The sequence below is a fragment of the Nerophis ophidion genome, linkage group LG24 (genome assembly GCF_033978795.1).
Source record: "Nerophis ophidion isolate RoL-2023_Sa linkage group LG24, RoL_Noph_v1.0, whole genome shotgun sequence".
NCBI classification, from domain to species: domain Eukaryota; kingdom Metazoa; phylum Chordata; class Actinopteri; order Syngnathiformes; family Syngnathidae; genus Nerophis; species Nerophis ophidion.
This window is the reverse complement of record NC_084634.1, coordinates 14,211,174-14,232,723: the sequence shown is the minus strand read 5'-3', so window position 1 is coordinate 14,232,723 and position 21,550 is coordinate 14,211,174. Positions and strand designations below refer to the sequence as shown.

The 21,550-nt window shown below is 38.4% G+C and overlaps 1 protein-coding gene across 1 annotated transcript; it reads right to left on the bottom strand.

Moving 5' to 3' along the window:
- Nucleotides 1-3,163: 3,163 nt before the first annotated feature.
- Nucleotides 3,164-21,550, bottom strand: LOC133542419 (proteasome subunit alpha type-6). The gene is made up of 7 exons (XM_061886510.1): nt 21,372-21,550; nt 16,508-16,602; nt 13,114-13,195; nt 12,598-12,753; nt 8,640-8,818; nt 8,465-8,559; nt 3,164-3,317 (listed from the first exon to the last, which is right to left on the bottom strand). Exons 1-7 carry the CDS (start codon nt 21,445-21,447, stop codon nt 3,260-3,262), a joined length of 741 nt encoding a protein of 246 aa, XP_061742494.1. The 5' UTR covers nt 21,448-21,550; the 3' UTR covers nt 3,164-3,259.

The following is a 21,550-nucleotide window of genomic DNA, read 5'->3' as shown; positions in this document are numbered from 1 at the left end:
GCATGCTAACAGTAGCAATAGTGAAATACCAAAACATATGACTCTGAGGTGTATAGCTACTAAATTTTGGATAAAAAAAATGCAATATGCTAATGTTAGCATGTTAAAATGCAAACAGTTACCATGCGTCAAGTCACAAAATGTATGACTGAGGTGTATAGCTGCTAAATTAGCTACATGCTAATGTTTGTATGCTAGAATGCTAAAGTTAACATGTGTCAAGTACCAAAATATATGACTCGTATGTATGTACGTGCCTGTAAAACAAAATGAATAAAACTAGCATGGTAACAGTAGCAATAGTGAAATACCAAAACATATGACTCTGAGGTGTATAGCTACTAAATTTTGGATAAAAAAAAAATGCAATATGCTAATGTTAGCATGTTAAAATGCAAACAGTTACCATGCGTCAAGTCACAAAATGTATGACTGAGGTGTATAGCTGCTAAATTAGCTACATGCTAATGTTTGTATGCTAGAATGCTAAAGTTAACATGTGTCAAGTACCAAAATATATGACTCATATATATGTACATGCCTGTAAAATAAAGTGAATAAAAATAGCATGCTAACAGTTGCAATAGTGAAATACCAAAACATATGACTCTGAGGTGTATAGCTACTAAATTTTGGATAAAAAAAATGCAATCATGCTAATGTAAACATGTTAAAATGCAAACAGTTACCATAAGTCAAGTCACAAAATGTATGACTGAGGTGTATAGCTGCTAAATTAGCTACATGCTAATGTTTTTATGCTAGAATGCTAAAGTTAACATGTGTCAAGTACCAAAATATATGACTCGTATGTATGTACGTGCCTGTAAAATAAAGTGAATAAAACTAGCATGCTAACAGTAGCAAAAGTGAAATACCAAAACATATGACTCTGAGGTGTATAGCTACTACATTTTGGATAAGAAAAATGCAACCATGCTAATGTAAACATGTCAAAATGCAAACAGTTACCATAAGTCAAGTCACAAAATGTATGACTGAGGTGTATAGCTGCTAAATTAGCTACATGCTAATGTTTGTATGCTAGAATGCTAAAGTTAACATGTGTCAAGTACCAAAATATATGACTTGTATGTATGTACATGCCTGTAAAATAAAGTGAATAAAACTAGCATGCTAACAGTAGCAAAAGTGAAATACCAAAACATATGACTCTGAGGTGTATAGCTACTAAATTTTGGATAAAAAAAATGCAATCATGCTAATGTAAACATGTTAAAATGCAAACAGTTACCATGCGTCAAGTCACAAAAATGTATGACTGAGGTGTATAGTTGCTAAATTAGCTACATGCTAATGTTTTTATGCTAGAATGCTAAAGTTGACATGTGTCAAGTACCAAAATATATGACTCGTATATACGTACATGCCTGTAAAACAAAGTGAATAAAACTAGCATGCTAACAGTAGCAATAGTGAAATACCAAAACATATGACTCTGAGGTGTATAGCTACTACATTTTGGATAAAAAAATGCAATATGCTAATGTTAGCATGTTAAAATGCAAACAGTTACCATGCGTCAAGTCGCAAAATGTATGACTAAAGTGTATAGCTGCTAAATTAGCTACATGGTAATGTTTGTATGCTAGAACGCTAAAGTTAACATGTGTCAAGTACCAAAATATATGACTCGTATATATGTACATGCCAGTAAAATAAAGTGAATAAAACTGGCATGCTAACAGTAGCAAAAGTGAAATACCAAAACATATGACTCTGAGGTGTATAGCTACTAAATTTTGGATAAAAAAATGCAATCATGCTAATGTTATCATGTAAAAATGCAAACAGTTACCATGCATCAAGTCACAAAATGTATGACTGAGGTGCATAGCTGCCAAATTAGCTTAAAACAAGCTCGCATGCTAATGTCAACATGTTAAAATACTAGTGCCATGAATTGATTTATGTGGACCCCGACTTAAACAAGTTGAAAAACTTATTCGGGTGTTACCATTTAGTGGTCAATTGTACAGAATATGTACTGTACTGTGCAATCTACTAATAAAAGTTTCAATCAATCAATCAATCAATGCTGGTATGCTAACAGTTACCATGCATCAAGTACCAAAATGTATTACTTAAGTGCATGGCTGCTAAATTAGCTAAAAATAAAAAGCTGGCATGCTACTTTTAGTATGGTAAAATGTTTAATTTAGCATGCTAATAGTTAACATGTGCCAAGTATCAACATATGACTCACATGTACCTGTAAAATGAGTTAAATAAAACTAGCATGCTAACAGCAGCATGGTAGTAATTGCATGCTAACAGTAGTATTAGTGAAGTACCAAAATATATGACTATGAGATGTACAGCTACTAAATTTGGTCAGAAAAATGCTAGGATGCTAATGTTTACATGTTAAAATACTCTAGCGCTGGTATGCTAACAGATATCATGCGTCAAGTACCATCTGACTGAGATGCATAGCTACTAAATTAGCTAAAAAAAAATAAAGCTGGGATGCTAGTGTTTGTATGCTAAAACATTAAATTTAGCATGCTAACATTTAACGTGTCAAGTACCAAAATATGAATCTTATATAGATAGTACCTTATTGATTACTTCAGGAGAGTTCCCTCAGGACAATTTTAATTCCAGTAGCAGTGTACAGAACTGAGATATAATTTAACAAGTAAATAATTAATAATGGGGATTTATGTGTATATGTATAAATGTATGTATATACCTTCAAAATGAGTTGAATAAAACTATCATGCTAACAGCAGCATACTAGGTTTTTGTATCAAAATAAAGGAATATAATGTAGCATATAATATGAATGTTTTGTAATGCATGTATTCGTTTTATTTTAATTTTGTATGCACCTATATGGACCCCAGGAAGAGTAGCAGTCGCTTTGGCGTCAGCTAATGGGGATCCATTTAATAAACAATAAACAATATAAAAACCCATCAGTGCGCTGAACCACAGTGATAAAACATTGTTCTGAAGTCAGATGTGTCATGTGATCAGACCGTGTGCTACAACAGGAAGTTCACGCTCCCAATTTGACACATGAAAGCAGCTGTGATGAAACCGGATGTGCGCGACACGGCCACTTCTTTCGACATAAAACCCGTCGAGTGCTGTAAAAAACCCTTGCAAGCGTGCCGATAAAACACCGTGAAAGATATTTTACTTCAAAATGTGTGTTTTTAATTGTTATTATTGAATTAAACAGTGTGTGTAATGTACAGCAAACCAACATGTGACCTCTCTCCCTGCTGGCTCAGTCCCGCTCTGCCAGGGACATCAGGTGAGTGTCCACTTCTGTCTCCGTCAGAATCCTGGAGAGAGGACACAGGTGAGTGAGTGCGACGATGGAGGACAGGTCTACCCCAACGCTGCTCTTTTTAATGAGCACTGATAGTGGAGTGGTTCAGTCAGCTGACTGTCAATGCCCTGTGATTGGCCGAGGACCAGGCCGGCCATGGTGTTGCAGGACAGGCTCCAGCTCACTTGGGACTTTACAGGGTATAGGCAAGATGGATCACGCATACCCTAAATTACAGAATACAAGTTGGTACTTTTTTCTCACGCATTGAACCCCGCGGCTAATATGCTAATTTGTGGATTTTTCTTCTTCCAAATAATTTCCCCTAAAAAACATGCAAACACACTGAAAATAATTGTTTTTTTGCACTGTAGCGCCGGCTTTCGGATGGGTTTGCTCACTCCAGGTGCTGCTGAGCAAATGTGAATTTCTCCCGTTTAAACCGGAAGAAGAGGTGTTGTTCAGTCTTCTAGTCCAGGGGTGTCAAACTCAAATACAGAGTGGGCCAAAATTTTAAACGGAACAAAGCCGCGGGCCAAGGTTGAATAAATTAACCTTTTAATAGGGACCCAAACAAGTTTTGCATTAAATATTGAACAAGCAAGGCTTATATAACTTTATAGTGACATGCAAAATCCAGTTTCAAATAATAATAATAATAATTAAAAAAATATCAATGGTACATCAAATACAATTTAAACAAAAATGTTATGCCTTTTTTTCTATTTGCAATCTTCTAAGGTAAATATCAATTTATTTCCACAGGCTAATAATACATTTGAAAATAAAATAACAATAATGAATGAACCAAACATTCAAGCCTTGAAGTAGCAAGAGAAAATGCATGAATAAAACGTTAATTATTGCTCAGTTTGCTGGAAGTTTCCCGGAAGAGTTAGTGCTGCAAGGGATTCTGGGTATTTGTTCTGTTGTGTTACGGTGCGGATGTTCACCCGAAATGTGTTTGTCATTCTTGTTTGGTGTGGGTTCACAGTGTGGTGCATATTTGTAACAGTGCTAAAGTTGTTTATACGACCACCCTCAGTGTGACCTGTATGGCTGTTGACCAAGTATGCCTTGCATTCACTTGTGCGTGTGTGTGTAAAAGCCACAAATATTATGTGACATCCTGTTAGTATGGAGGAAAAGCGGACGTGACGACAGGTTGTAGAGAACGCTAAAGGCAGTGCCTTAAATGCACGCCCCCAATATAGTTGTCCAGGTGGAAATCGGTAGAAATTCGGGAGAATGTTTGCCCCGGGAGATTTTCGGGAGGGGCACTGAACTTCGGGAGTCTACCGGGAAAATTAGGAGGGTTGGCAAGTATGAGTATTAGTGGTGAATTCGGTGTTACAGCGGCATCGACGCTGTATAACACCGGCGGGCCAGCTCTAATGCTAAATTGATATTGTCTCAAGGGCCATATTAAATTACATGGCGGGCCCGATTTGGCCCGCGGGCCAGAGTTTGACACCCATGTTCTAGTCGTTCATAGCGTTTTTCCTCTATTGCATTCTTCATTCATCACTCCAAGCAACGTTTGTAAGTTTTCCAATATAACTAAAACAATTCTTACTTATTAAACCGTCCCATGTGAGATGTCTGTAGGAGTATTTTCATGCCAGATTTGTACGTACTATTGTCATCTAATCAAGCTGTCAGGTTCAAACACTGATGACATCTATTAAACAAGACAAGAAGCAAGGAATCAAACAGAGACTAAATTCAATTTGGCTCAATTGAGGAGAAACAAGTAGACATCGTCCTACGTTCTGACGAAAAATTGTACGCCTCCTCTTTTATTTGGATTTTCCCTGATTACAAGGCAACAGCTGTTTCTAAGAGAGGGGGGTCGTAAACAGCCATCGCCTTTGGTTACAAAACAGTTCAAAGAAAAAGTTGTAAAACATTTCAAAGAAAAGGTCAGTAGAGTTTTACAAGCCTTCTGTTTGGTAGGATGAAAGACAGCTTTTGGCTGCTCGCCGGGAACTCATTGAAACACAATGTTTTGTGATAACTTAGATACAATTATTCTGACAAAAGCTAGCGTCGTTAGTATTAGCTAATATGCTAACCCGTTTACAAGTGTCTGTGTTAGGATTTTTAACTTACAATGGCATTCGTTTTTTGTTGTTTCACTTTCACCAATTCCTCATTAAATTCACCAAAAGGTCACCGTGGAGTTAGTTTCTGTTTAGCTGATTGGCGTGGTAGCTTGCGCAGCGAGTGGGTCCATGATGATGACTTGTGTTTTGTTTGATCAGCTGTTTTACTGCCGTGTTACAGACACCGTTTGGAAACAATTATGGTATGTAAATAAACATTTACAAAATATTTGTCTAAATAACTCATTTCATAACTTATATATTTGCAGTTTACAGTCTAGTGCTGCTGATATATGGCTAATTATTATTACAGGGTTTCCCACACATTCATTTATTTGTGGCGGCCCGCCACGAAAGAATTACGGCCGCCACAAATAAAACCCCCCAAAAAAATTTTTATTTTATTTTTTGGGGCTTTTGACTCGCTCGACCGCTTATAAAAGCAATGGGACTCTGTTTGTGAATGGAGCTTGTAGTTACATATTATATAAATATGTAAATATTATATAAATATGTATATAAATATGTACATAAAGTGTTGTAATTATATTCCAACTCCGTGTTCTTCTTGGTCATCGCCACCGCCGCTGCCCCCCCCCCACCCGAACCCTACCCCCCCGCCGCCCGACCACACCACCACAAATAGATGCCTGACCTGTGATAAACACTAATATATATATATATTTTAATTTTGTGGGAGTGGCTTACACACCGTGCGTTCTATTGTCCGCACAATACGGAAAGTACGATTTTTCACACTTTGTTTTTGTGAAACCATTTGTGGGTTATACTTATACTTGTAGAGCGCTTTTCTACCTAATTTTAAAAGGAACTCAAAGCGCTTTGACTCTATTTCCACATTCACCCATTCACACACACATTCACACACTAATGGCAGGAGCTGCCATGCAAGGCGCTAACCAGGACCCATCAGGAGCAAGGGTGAAGAGTCTTGCTCAAGGACACAACGGACGTGACTAGGATGGTAGAAGGTGGGGATTGAACCAGGAACCCTCAGGTTGCTGGCACAGCCATTTTCTCAACTGCACCACACCTTTTTGGACTTTCTTAAATCGGTTTCAATTGAATTTGATAAATTTTTTGTTCTAAAAATACATTTAAATTGAAACAAACTTGTAAACTTTGATGCAGTACTAGTGCTGTAACAACACCAGCCCTAATGCTTCACGCCACGGGGGTCAATGGCAAGATTATGGGAAATTTGCCATGATGCTCTTATCGGTGAAAGAGCAGGAAACGACTCTGAATATGCTTTAATAATATTTTAATAATACATTTCATATATTTAACATGCACTTCTTCATGCAAAAGGAGGCTCCTCACGGACTGCAAGGCCATTATGCAGTTTTTGTTGTTTTTCTTTTCCAGTCAAACATGTATTCAGGAATAACTCTCTACTCCAGTGTACACATGTACTTAATTTTCTTCATTTACACAAATTACTTTTAACCGGCAAACGATTGGTTGAGCATGTCGATGTAATTTTGAAAGGTTAATAATAGGGGTGCCTATAAAAAAATAAAAATAAAAAAAAAATTAAAAAAAAAAAAGGTTCTCACCAAATCGCATTTTTTTTTAGAAAATCTAATTAAGAAAAAAAGAGAATTTTGTTCTGCAAATTTTAAAAATATAATATTTTAAGAATACATTTTGGGATAAAAACATTAAAATATTATTGATGTTATTATATTGATAGTGTTGCTTTTATTATTTTCTATAAATGTAAAATAATATATATATAAATATAAGAGTTGTTAAAAAAAGATAGATTCACGTCCAAAACACAGTTTTTCGAGAATCCATTTAAAAAAATAACATAAAATGTTTTTGTTCTGCAAATTTAAATAAGTATATTTTTTTGAGAATACATTTTTGGACGAAAAACAAACTTTTATTGATATTATTTTTGAAATTGTTGTTTTTAATATTTTTTGGTTGTCCTTTTTTCGTACTGTATTTATTGTACTTGTGAATTGTGAATTATATTTATATAGCGCTTTTCTCTAGTGACTCAAAGCGCTTTACATAGTGAAACCCAATATCTAAGTTACATTTAAACCAGTGTGGGTGGCACTGGGAGCAGGTGGGTAAAGTGTCTTGCCCAAGGACACAACGCCAGTGACTAGGATGGCGGAAGCGGGAATCGAACCTGCAACCCTCAAGTTGCTGGCACGGCCACTCTACCAACCGAGCTATGCCGCCCCAATGTATGTCTTGTTAATTTCTTTTTAATTTTCTATCCTGAGTGTTGTAAATATGGGATTGGGTTGTATAAAAATAAAATATAAATTGTATGGCAGCAGCCAAGAATAACTTTTGTAATCCTGTTTGAAAAGTTTTTTTTTTACTACTGTACAAAAAAAAAAGCGAGTCACATCCTAAAGGCGATTTTTATTTATTCCGATTCTAAAGAGATCCATGGTTTTCAAGAATTGATTTGAAAAGTAAAACATTTTGTCATATCATGTGACCGCCTGGCTCTGTTTGATTGGTGAAACGCAGGCATGCGTAGATCCTACTTTGAAAAAACAAAACAAACATTAACAGATCGATAAACAAAAGTAGCGAGTAGCGAGCCGAATGTAGATAAATGGAACGGAGTAAAAGTAGCGTTTCTTCTCTATAAGTATACTCAAGTAAAAGTAAAAGTATGTCGCATAAAAACTACTCGTAGAAGTACAATTTATCCCAAAAGTTACTCAAGTAAATGTAACGGAGTAAATGTTTTGAAAAGGTGTTATTATCATTGATATTCCAATATATTGCGAGAACCGTGTTGAATCAAGAATTGATTCTGAGTGGAATAGTCAGCCCAAATGTAAATTGTGATGTACCCAAAAGATTGCCAGCTCTATTGTGGAAATGTATTAAGTTTGTGACCTTATGGACTAAAACTGCTTACATCAGCTATAAATGGAATAAAAGAAACAACAATATCTATTTATCATTATGTCACCTCATTGTACATCTAGTTGTTTAACTATTAACCTCAAATTGCAACTCAAGTCTTTTTTTTGTCTTTCATCATTGTTACCTGAACTTGGGGTCCTGTGTTGTGACCATGCCCACCTCCAGCTCAGAGGGCTTGAAGTCGATGGAGAGAACAGTCGACAGACAGGAGATCCCCGTCTGGCACAGGAAAAAGGAAGAGTTACTAATGAATTTGCAATCATTACATGGCATGCAAGCGGTGGTCTTGAGACGTTTACCTCGATGGTTTGTTCGAAGGTCCAGTCCAGTTTCTTCTTCACCTTTTTCTCCAGAAAACTGGTGGCTTCCGTCTGCTTGACTCCTGCGGCGGTGGCTTTGAAGCCGCAATAGTATCCTGCCGGGTCACATTTGTAGACCTGCGGGCCGCTCTCGTCATCTACGCCTATCACGATCATACCTGCGGGAACCACACCACTGAATGCTTCCACACGTTGCAGGCTTTTTTTAAAGCCGGGATCTTCAGTGTCTGCTACAATAAACCTGATCAGTTACTTGCAACTCTTTCTTGGCCTTTTGAAGCTGCTGACTTGTGTTACAACTCAACAGCTTTACAAATGCCGATCTGGCATCTCCTAAGCTCACCTAAGGATTTTTCTTTTTGGGAAAACCTTTAATGCGTTTTAGCCTTAGTCTTCAGTCTTAGTATTTAGTCGATTTTCATGGCTAAGATTTCATTGTTTTAAACATTTTGTTATTGTAGCACTTTGAAATTTATTCAAATGGTGTGTATAAATAAAAGATTTTATTAGTAGTACTACATTGGTACGTCAACTTACAAGTATTTGTAGATACCAGCCGTTTCTCAGCTTTTTTTGGTTTATAGGTTTTGACCACAAATTTGAGGGTTTTTTTTCTTTTTCTGACTTTCTTCACGTCCAAAGTCGGGCTAGCTGGCTTCTCAAAGGTTGGCTCACAGTCCAAAGTCCAATTACTTTGTTAGCGTGGAGCTTGAAACACTTTTTGTTGATTGGTTAATAATTGTTTTTTACTTCCTGTTACAATGGGAATAAAATGTGTCATTGTCCACATTTGTGCATCTTTTATTGTTGATTGTTATCAAGAATGCACTGCAAATAGAGGAGGGGTGTTCAAACTTTTGCCAGTCAGGGCCGCACACTGAAAAATCTAAGCATGCAGGTGCCTTATTGATATTTCTATTTTCAAAACCAAGATAATATGGATTTTTTTTAACGTTTTAAGGCTCTCCTCAAGTTTGGTAGCAAGGACCCAAAAGAGTCTCAGTCACAAAAATGTTAAAAATAAGTCATATAATATATTGTTTTTATAATGCTACAATCTCTAGATCAACTTCAAATGTATCTGTCAATAAAAATAAAAATAAAATATATTTTTATGTCTTTTTTGTTAAGGCAAACCCTGTTTATGGCCAAAAAAGCGGCATTTTCCACCAAAAATAAGTAAAAGTTAATTATTTAATGTGTATTAAATGAAGCCTAAAAGAAGTAAATAATCAATAACATTGATTTTGAACTTACATTTTTTTTTTTTTTTTAAAACAGTGACAGTTTAAAAATAAAATTCTCAGGGATCCACAAGGACTGCACTCATCAAAGTGTTAAAAAAAGAAATACATTATTTTTTTACTTTCATCGCTTAAATCTCTAGATCATGGGTGTCAAACTCTGGCCCGCGGGCCAAAATTGGCCCACCGTTTAATATCAAATTAACATTAGAGCTGGCCCGCTGGTAACACCACATTCACCGCTAATACTCATACTTGCCAACCCTCCCGATTTACCCGGGAGACTCCCGAAGTTTAGTGCCCTTCCCGAAAATCTCCCTGGGCAACCATTCTCCCGATTTCCACCCGGACAACAATATTGGGAGCCTGCCTTAAAGGCACTGTCCTGTATAACATGCTGTCACGTCCTCTTTTCCTCCATATAAACAGCGTGCTGGCCAAGTCACATAATATATGCGGCTTTCACACACACATACTTGGTCAACAGCCATACAGGTCACACTGAGGGTGGCCGTATAAACAACTTTAACATTGTTACAAATATGCGCCACACTGTGAACCCACACCAAACAAGAATGAAAAAACACATTTCGGGAGAACACCCGCACTGTAACACAACATAAACACAACAGAACAAATGCCCAAAACCCCTTGCAGCACTAACTCTTCCGGAATGCTACAATATACACCCCCCGCTACCACCAAACCCCGCCCACCTAATGTTTACTTTATTTTCAAATGTATTAGCCTGTGGAAAAAGTTAATGTTGATATTTAACTCAGAAGCCTGCAAATAGAAAAGAGGCATTCATTTTTTTAATTACATTTAATTTAATATACCACTGATGTTTTTTCGTTTGTTTTTTGAAAGTTGATTTTGCACTACTACGTTATATAAGCTCTGCCTGTTCCATGGGAGGAAGCCCGAGTACCCGGAGGGTAACCCACGCAGTCACGGGGAGAACATGCAAACTCCACGCAAAAAGATCCCGAGCCCGGGATTGAACCCAGGATTACTCCGGACCTTCGTATTGTGAGGCAGATGCACTAACCCCTGTTCCACCGTGCTGCCCTATTTAAGCCTTGCTTGTTCAATATTCATTGCAAAACTTGTTGGGGTCCCTATTAAAAGGTTCATTTGTTCATCCTTGGCCCGCGGCTTTGTTCAGTTTTAAATATTGGCCCACTCTGTATTTGAGTTTGACACCCCTGCTCTAGATCAAACTTCAGATATATCCGTTGATTATTTTATTTTTGTATTATCTTTTTGTGTTTTTGTTTAGTTGTTCAAATCGATTTTTGCTGATCAAAATATAGATTTTGATTATTTCATCATACCTCAAAAGGTGTCCAAAGTGTTGCCCGTAGCTAATTTTTGGACGGGCCGTAGCACATCCATCCTTGCATCCATCCATTTTCTACCGCTTATTCCCTTTGGGGTCGCGGTGGGCGCTGGTGCCTATCTCAGCTACAATCGGGCGGAAGGCGGCGTACACCCTGGACAAGTCGTCACCTCATCGCAGTGCCAACACAGATAGACGGACAACATTCACACTGGGGCCAATTTAGTGTTGCCAATCAACCTATCCCCATCCTCGAAATACTATTTAAAAAAATAAATAAATAGTTTTCAATAAACACGAGCATATAAAAGAAAGGAAAAAAAAAAGAAAAAGAAAAACAGTTTAAATGTTGACACAAAGCTTCCATGCATTCTGCTGTTTTCTGTAAAAGTGTCATTGCTCAAAACATAATAATGAATCAAAAGGAATTTTGTTATGAATTATTGAGCTATCTAAGGCTCCAATTACTTTACATCAAATAACCATCCATCCATCCATTTTCTACCGCTTATTCTCTTTCGGGGTCGCGGGTGACGATGGCGCCTATCTCAGCTACAATCGGGCGGAAGGCGGTGTACACCCTGGACAAGTCGCCACCTCATCGCAGGGCCAACACAGATAGACAGACAACATTCACACTCACATTCACACACTAGGGCCAATTTAGTGTTGCTAATCAACCTATCCCCAGGTGCATGTTTTTACCACTTAGAAATATTATTTGGGTTAAATATTGCATATTTTATGAGTCTCTCATAAAAAAGTTTTATTTGACAAAAACAGCATAAAACAAGCTAAAAAAAAAGTTGATCTTGAGAGCTAAGCGTTGAAGGTACAAAAATAAAAAATAATGTATGGTTTATTCTTAACACTTTGAGCCTTTAAAACTTTAGTGGGAACTTCTTTAACTGTTATTGCTGAATATATATTGAATCAAAACGAATGTTATTGACCTATTTAAGGCTCCAATTATTTATTCTGTGTTTTTTTCCCCCCAAAAATGAATCTCCTTTAATAAAAAGTGCATAAAACATAAAATAATTAATACAACAGTGAAAGATAGATCTGAAGTTTATCTAAAAAAGTACAAGTGTTGAAAATAAAAAAATAATCTATGACTTATTTTTAACAATAATATATTGTTTTGGTTTTGAACATGAAAACTATCAAAATGTCCCTTGCATGCTTTGATTATTCAGTGTGTGGCCCTCAGTGAATGAAGTTTGGACGTACCAGACCATGCTGAGGCCTGTTTTATTCTGGTGTTTTTATTCAAATAGTTGTCCTTAACAGACTTTTGTCAATAGAATAAAACCTTGCGAGTCAGAGGACAATATGTCAGAATACTCACAGCAGCCCAGTGGTCGCATCTCGGCGTTCTGTGTGTAGACTTGGGAGATGTCTGCGATGCGTTTACACAGCATGTCCACCGGGATCTCGTAACCGTACTTGTACTGCCAATTCGCCGCCTCGTAGCGAGCGCGCTGGACCTGGGAGCGGCTGTCGGCTGCCGAAGGTGTTGGAAAGAAGATGGGCATTAGTTGGAATCCTTTGGATAACGTCACACGCTGTGATGAACTGAAACAATATCGAGACGCTTAGTTCAGGGTGGAGTTTATCAGCCTCTGGGTTGAGGAAGCTACAATTAAATACCAATATGGAGTGCAGAAAAGTATACAAAGAAAGAAGAAGGTATAAACAAGTATTTATTTGGCAAATTTTCAAACGTTTTGTTTCCTTCATCATCAAAGTGTATAAGACTTTTATAATAAGATGCGTGACGACCTACAGTAAATGCTCTGTATGGGTGTTAGGGTAGAAAATGTTTTGCTAACAGACATTTGTTTGTCAGCATCTTCTAGTTTACCTGTCATTCCAGACATGACACATCCAATATTGTCTGTGATTCTGAAAAGGTGGGATACTGTGTTGGAATCCAGGAGCTTGTCCTGTTGGCAAAAGAACATTAGCCTATGAAACATGGGCTTTTTTCCAGGTTAAAACATGTTATACATACATTTAAAGACACATCTGTGTTAGGCCCCTTCTACACTAAGCCGGCTAAGGTTATCCAGGCTATCTCTCTCTCTCTCTCTCTCTCTCTCTCTCACACACACACACACACACGCCTCCATTTAAGACCCCCCCCCACGCTGTCTTCCGGCACAAAAAAATGCGCGCATCAGAGTTACCTCTGACCTGGAAGTGTATTCTTACCCTGTTTCACTGTAGGCCATTGCCACATTTCTCTTAACAGTAAACCTTGCTTGCCTCACCATCAGCAGCTGTTAGACTATTGTAGCGTATCACACCTGAGCCATCACACATGAATCATATCTTTAATAGACGTGTGAAAGTAAACAATGTGATAAATAACCTTTTACAACAATCAATCTAGGGATCTAGATATCTGGTCAGGACACTGTGCTTGTAGGCTGAAATTGGCGGTCGTACTTGACGGCCTCAACCACTTCATGGCTTCAAAATAATCATGGAGTACAGAACTAGACGTTGAGTAATTGCTCGACATACAACGCAGGCAAATCTCCTTTGCCAGTCCAAATGCATTCGCTGTTTTCTACAGTACTCCTTCGCCCACGGGAGCCTGCATTCTCGTTGTCTCCCCTTCGACAAATGGACAAAGTTTTTCGCTAAATAAAATCAGAGCTGAACTGGACATTTGAAAACTGCCTTGGCACAACACACTCGTTGACAAACATATCCCACCAGGCTTCTGTTCTTCCAGGTCTTATCCAAAACCGTTACTCAACATTGCTATGTTGCCGTCTGAGATGTGTTGTGTCCGAAATAGCTGCAATCGCGAGTTTCCTTCTTTAAAAAGGTATTCCACAAGCGTCTGGCTGCGGCGCATTCTTTCTTTCGTCACTTCCTGTGTGCGGTGCGGTCTTTCTGGCGTCACTTACTCTCCGAACTCAGTTTGTAAGAGCCGGAGATTCAAGAAATACACGGCGCACGTACCCGTTTAAAAAAATTATCCGAGGAGGGGGACCTTAAACAATGGGTTAGTGTGGCTGACACAGGGCTCAGGTTAAATAATTATTAGTTGAAGGAGTTATCCGGCTTAATGTAGAGAGGCCCTGCATTAAACCAGTGGTGTCAAACTCAAGGCCTGGGGAGACAAATTTGGCCCACTACATCATTTTGACATGTCACACTTAATGTGGCCAGCCAGAACAATTTAACATGCCCCTGCCACAATATTCAACATGGCCAGCTACATCATTTTAACGTGCTAAACCACAACAATAAACGCAGCCCGCAACTTTTTTAATGTAGCCAAACACATTATTTTAAAGGGACATAATGTGGCACGTCACATCATTTTAACACACAATAACATATAAGTTTGCCCACCACAAGACCTTAAGATGCTCCACCATATCATTTTAACCAACCCAGACACAACATTTTAACGCACCCTGCCACTTCATTCAATGTGGCCTGTCACAACATTTAATCTGGCTTGTAACATAATTTAAACGCACCCCGCAACATTATTTTAACTTGGCCCGCAGCAATATTTTAACGTGCCACGCTACGTCATTTAAGGCCGCATGACATATCGTTTTAACGCACCCTGCCACTTCATTCAATGTGGCCTGTCACAACATTTAATCTGGCTTGTAACATAATTTAAACGCACCCCGCAACATTATTTTAACTTGGCCCGCAGCAATATTTTAACGTGCCACGCTACGCCATTTAAGGCCGCATGACATATCATTTTAACATGCCCTGTCACCTCATTTTATTATGGACTGCCACTTCTTCTAAATGGGGCTTGTTCCATCATTGAAACGCACCCCGCCACATCATGTTATTTTAACGTGCCACGCCACATCATTTATGCAGCCCGCCATATCATTTTAACATGCCCTGTCACCTCATTTTATCAGGGACTGACACTTTCTTTAATTGTGGCCCGTTCCATTATTTTAACGTGCCACACCACATCATTTAAGGCGACCCACCACATCATTTTACCATGCCCTGTCACCTCATTTTATTGTGGACTGCCACTTCCTTTAAACGTGGCCCTTTCCATTGTTTGAACGCACCCCTCCACATAATTGTATTCGAACGTGCCATGCCACATCTTTAATGCGGCCAGCCATATCATTTTAACATGCCGTCACCTCATTTTATCAAGGACTGCCACTTACTCTAAATGTGGCCCATTCCATCATTTAAAACACACCCCGCCACATCATTTTATTTGAACGTGCCACGCCACATCTTTTAAGGCGGCCCGCCATATAATTTTATCATGCCCTGTCACCTCATTTTATTGTGGACTGCCACTTCCTTTAAATGTGGCCCGTTCCATTGTTTGAACGCACCCCGCCACATAATTTTATTTGAACGTGCCATGCCACATCCCTTATAGCGGCCCGCCATATCATTTTAACATGCCCTGTCACCTCATTTTATCGTGGACTGTCAGTTCCATTAAACGTGGCCCGTTCCATCATTTAAATGCACTCCGCCACATCATTTAAAATGGCTTGTCACTTCATTTACTGTGGCCCGCCACATTTTAACGTGCCCCCCCCATTTCATTTTAACATGCCCTGTCACCGCATTTAACGCCACTTTCTTTAAATGTGGCCATTATTTTAATGTGCCCCGCCACAATATTTTAGCGCGCCCCGTCACATTATTCCAATGTGTCCAGCCATATCATTTTATTGTGAACAACCATTTAATTTTAAACGAGGCCTGGCCCCATAATTTTACTGTGGCACCCTACGTAATTTTACACACATCTATGTGGCCTGTTTAAACATCTGCTTGTCTTCCGGATTTAGGATTTCAAAGCAAGTTATCCATCAATCTGTAAAAAAATTCTAACAATCAAAAACAGTAAGCACTGCAAATATGTAACCAGGCTATTGCACATTTATATTCACTGTAACATGTGGCCTTCTGAGGGCGGCCAGAATTGTGACGTGGCTCCCAATAAAAATGAGTTTGTCACCCTTGCTTTTTATACCTTTATGCTGTAATTTCAAATTGTGTTGCTGGCTTTATTACTACAATGTAACACTGGTTTATTTACATGTATTGTACTTTTTGTACAGCAGAATGTTGACGTCCACAAACACGAGGCTGTGAGGCAGACATGCTGACCACAACATCCCGTGTGCAGACTTATTTCATACTCTTATCTAAAAAGTCTGACATGTTTTATTTGCGCAGACTTTCAGGCTGGGAAGTGCACACTAATCTCATCTACTCACCGGTACTTTTTTCTGTGTGACCACAACTGCACAGTCCTTCCCTCGTACGGCGACTGATGTTAGTCCGCCTTGATTTATAGCCTTGAAAGCATACTCTGAAAGGAGGCCAGATGGGGGGAAATTTGTCAGAGTTATTTTTTCCAGGGGTTGGATTTGATTTAGATAATAACAAAAATCAAGTTTATTTAGTCATCACAGACAACACAAATCAACAATGGTTTCAATAGTGTTGCAGGTGGTATTTAATTGTACTTTGGCGGTCGGAACAAACCAGTCACAACATTAAAATGTACATCTGAAACCCACGGCACAAGTGTTAGCATTCTAATATTAAGCAAGATGGCTTTTCTTTGTTAATTTTGCAGGTATACAACTCAGCGTCAAATATTTTGTTTCTTGACGAATGCTATCTGAATGCTAACTTTTTTTAAGCAAGTTTTGTCGGTATACACCTCAATCACTTGTTGGTGTATGCTAACATTAGCATACCAGCATTTTAAACACATTTTTCAACCTCAAAAGTATTATATGTTGGTACTTAATGCATGCTAACATTAACAGGCTGTTTTTTAAAACTGATTTAACAGGTATACAGCTGAGAGGTATATATTTGGGGATTTAACTAATGTTACATGTTAGCATGTTAACATTGTAATTGTAATTGTATCCGTCAGTCTACCCCAGGGTAACTGTGGCTACTGATGTAGCTTACCACCACCAGGTGTGAATGAATGATGAGTCCCACTTCTCTGTGAGCTCTTTGAGTGTTTGGAAAAGCATGATATAAATCTAAGTTATATAATGCTAGCTTTTTTAAAGCTAATTTTGTACATATAGACCTTAGTGATACTTTGGTACTTGGGGTATTAGCATGCTAGCATTTTTTACGTTTTTTCAACCACAACATATTTTAGTACTTATCGCATGTGACAGTTAGCACTTTAGCGTGCTTGCTATTTTTTTTTGTGCTAATTTTGCTTATATTTTTTGTTACTTTATGCTATCTGGCCAGCATGCTAATGTTTAGCATGTTAATGTTAGTATGTTAGCTTTGTTTGAAAAAAATAATGTTGTAGTTTTAAACCCAAGTCATATTTTGGTACTTGGTGCATGCTAACATGAGTATACCAGCATTTCAAAAACATTTTTTTTAGATACACATCTCAAAAGTAATATAGTTTGGTAGTTTGGACGCATGTTACAGTTAGCACTTTAACAAGCAAACATGAGTATGCCAGCATTACCCAAAACATTTTTTTAGATACGCATCTCAAAAGTAATATAGTTTGGTAGTTTGGACGCATTTTACAGTTAGCACTTTAACAAGCTAACATGAGTAGATAGTACTTTATTGATTCCTTCAGGAGAGTTCCTTCAGGAAAATGATGTATGCCAGCATTTCTCCCCAAAGTTTTTTAGATACGGATCTCAAAAGTAATATAGTTTGGTAGTTTGGACGCATGTTACAGTTAGCACTTTAACAAGCTAACCTTAGCATGCAAGCTTTTTCAGCTCATTTTGCTGATAGTTTGCTTACTTAAAGCTATCTGGCCAGCGTGCTAACTGTTAGAATTCTTAGCTTTATTTTTTATAGTAATTTTGTATGTATAGTTCTTACTTGGTGCATATTCACATTAGCATGCTAGCACTTTAAACTCATTTTTCCCCAGATACGCATCTCAAGAGTAGTATATTTTGGTACTTTGAACACATTACAGTTAGCACTTTAACAGACTAAAATTAGCATGCCAGTTTATTTTGCAGGTATATATCCTAGCGTCAGATATTGTGTTACTTGACAAATGCTACCTGTTAGCATGTTATGGTAATATATGGAAACTTTTCAGGCTAATTTTGTATGTATAGACCTCAGTCATATTTTGGTTCTATGTGCATGCTAACATTAAAGTGCTTGCATTTTTAACACATTTTTCAAACTCAAGGGTGTACAATTTATTACTTTAACACGTTACACTTATCACTTTAGCATGCTGTTTTTAGCTGATTTAACAGGTATACATACACCTGAGTATCATATTAATTAGTATTTTACTAATGCTAACTGTAAGCATGTTATTGTTAGCATAGTACTGTTAACATGCTAGCTTTTTTTCTTTTTTAGCTCATTTTGCTTATATATATTATATATATAATATTTTGTTACTTAATGAAAGCTACCTGTTGGCATGTTAACAGAAATACGATAGCTTTTTTAAAGCTAATTTTGTAGGTAAAAATCTTGGTCATATTTTGGTACTCGGTGCATACTAAAATTAGCATGCCAGCATTTTAAACTATTTTATTTCAGCTACACATCTCCAGAGTTAAATCGTTTGTTACTTTAGACAAATTATACAGTTAGCGCTTTAACATTATAACACGGGGGTCGGCAACCCGCGGCTCCGGAGCCGCATGCGGCTCTTTAGCGCCGCCCTAGTGGCTCTCTGGAACGTTTTTAAAAATATATGTAAAATGGAAAAAGATGAGGGGGGGAAACATTTTTCTTTTGTTTTAATATGGTTTATGTAGGAGGACAAACATGACACAAACCTCCCTAATTGTTATAAAGCAAACTTGTTTATATTAAACATGCTTCATTGATTCAAGTATTTGCTGAGCACCGTTTTGTCCTACTAATTTTGCCGGTCCTTGAACTCACCCTAGTTTGTTTACATGTACAACTTTCTTTGACTTTATAGGACTTGTTTTATGCCACTTCTTTTTCTGTCTCATTTTGTCCACCAAACTTTTAACGTTGTGCATGAATGCACAAAGGTGAGTTTTGTTGATGTTATTGACTTATGTGGAGTGCTAATCAGACATATTTGGTCACTGCATGACTGCAAGCTAATCGATGCTAACATGCTATTTAGGCTAGCTGTATGTACATATTGCATCATTATGCCTCATTTGTAGCTATATTTAAGCTGTTAGTTTCCTTTAAGTCCTCATAATTCAATTTATATCTCATGACATACTATCTGTATATAATATGGCTTTTATTTTTTTGCTGCTCCAGACGGATTTGTTTTTGTATTTTTGGTCCAACATGGCTCTTTCAACATTTAGGGCTGCCGACCCCTGGGCTAACAGTAGCATGATAGCTTGTTTAACTAACTTAACAGGTATACACCTGAGTGTCATATATTTTGGTATTTCACTAATGCTGTCTGTAAGTCGAATTGTTAGCATAGTACTGTTAGCATGCCGGCTTTATTTGCCCATATTTTTTGTTAATCGATGCTATCAAGCCAGAGTGCTAATTGTTAGCATTTCAATTCGGCTTTGGCTTTTCAATAGTCACACAACATTTACTAGTTATTTAAAAGGAAAAAAAATCCATATACTTTTGAAGTGGGCGGTATAGCTCGGTTGGTAGAGCGGCTGTCACGCCAAATTTCTTCCCCCCGGAAGATATTTGGCGTGACAGCCCCTCCACTGCCTGAAGGACCCCAATGAGGGCGTGATAATAAAAACAAAACAAAAAAAACTTAGATTTATATCGCGCTTTTCTAAACACTCAAAGCGCTCACAGAGAAGTGGGACTCAACATTCATTCACACCTGGTGGTGGTAAGCTACATCAGTAGCCACAGCTGCCCGGGGGTAGACTGACGGAGGCGAGGCTGCCAGTTTGCGCCTACGGCCCCTCCGACCACCACCTGTCATTCATTCATCATTCATTCACCAGTGTGAGCGGCACCGGGGGCAAAGGGTGAACTGTCTTGCCCAAGGACACAACGGCAGCGTTTTTTTGGATGTCAATAGGTGGGAAGCGAACCTGCAACCCTCAGGTTTCTGGCAGGCCGCTCTACCCACTACGCCATGCCGCCCCGATTCATAGGACTCTTAAGGGTTGCAGTTGCAAAATTAGCGAAGCAAAAATAGCTTGAAAGGTTAGCATGCTGGAATGCTAATATTTTTTCCTCACTGTTATTTTTCACCAATGACAATCAGCCAATTATAATGCTTTTAAAACAGGAGGCTGTGTGGGCAGCTTTAAGGTAGCTGTGTGGGCAGCTTTAAGGTCCTTCCACCCTCATTGGGGTCCTTCAGGCATTAGAGGGGCTGTCACGCCAAATGTCTTCCGGGGGGGAAGGTTTTTGTAGGGGGGAAGAAATTTGGCGTGACACTGCCATACGAGCAACTTGAGAGTTGCAGGTTCGATCCCCGCTTCCGCCATCCTAGTCACTGCCGTCGTGTCCTTGGGCAAGACTCTTTACCCACCTGCTCCCAGTGCCACCCACACTGGTTTGAAAGTAACTTAGATATTGGGTTTCACTATGTAAAGCGCTTTGAGTCACTAGAGAAAAAGCGCTATATAAATATAATTCACTTCACTTCACAAACATCTCAAATGGCCTTGGCATGCTTGCATTTGTCAGTCTATGCCTGTCAGCGGAAAAAGTTTGGGCACCCCTGCATTACAACCCTCCATCCACTTTCACTTTCACTTTCTTCCAAAACGCCTGTAACATTTATCATGCAACTCAAAACTGAATGGAAAGTGTGTTCATTGACTGATATTAGAGCAGCATGTTTATATACACCAGGAGAGAGCAATTAATTAGACCCCAAAGGGGATAGGCGGTAGAAAATGGATGGATGGCAGGCATGCTAAAGTGCTAACTAAACTCACTAGCTTATGAAACTGGTTGACTTTTAATTACATTAGGAGCTGCTAAGTTGTCCAAACATAACCGTGATAGCACAAGCAGTCTTTATATGCACATTTAACAATAATATATTTGTTATTTAGCAGCTGTTAGTGGAGTAAAGCACCAGGCGTGACATAGCATTTAGCTGGCTAGCAAACATGACAGCCTCTGAGCCGGCTTTTTGTCAAAAACAATGCAAATACTAACCGACTTGATAGAGCCTTCCCTCGGGGGAGAAGATGGTAATGTGCCGGTCAAACCCCGCACTTGAGCCCCGGGACATTTTATCACTGAATACGTGTCCGAGATGTTCGGTGAAATGAAACTGTCAGCGACTATTATTAGCTTTGTAGGCTAACTGTTCAAACCGGAAGTTGTGCCGCTTG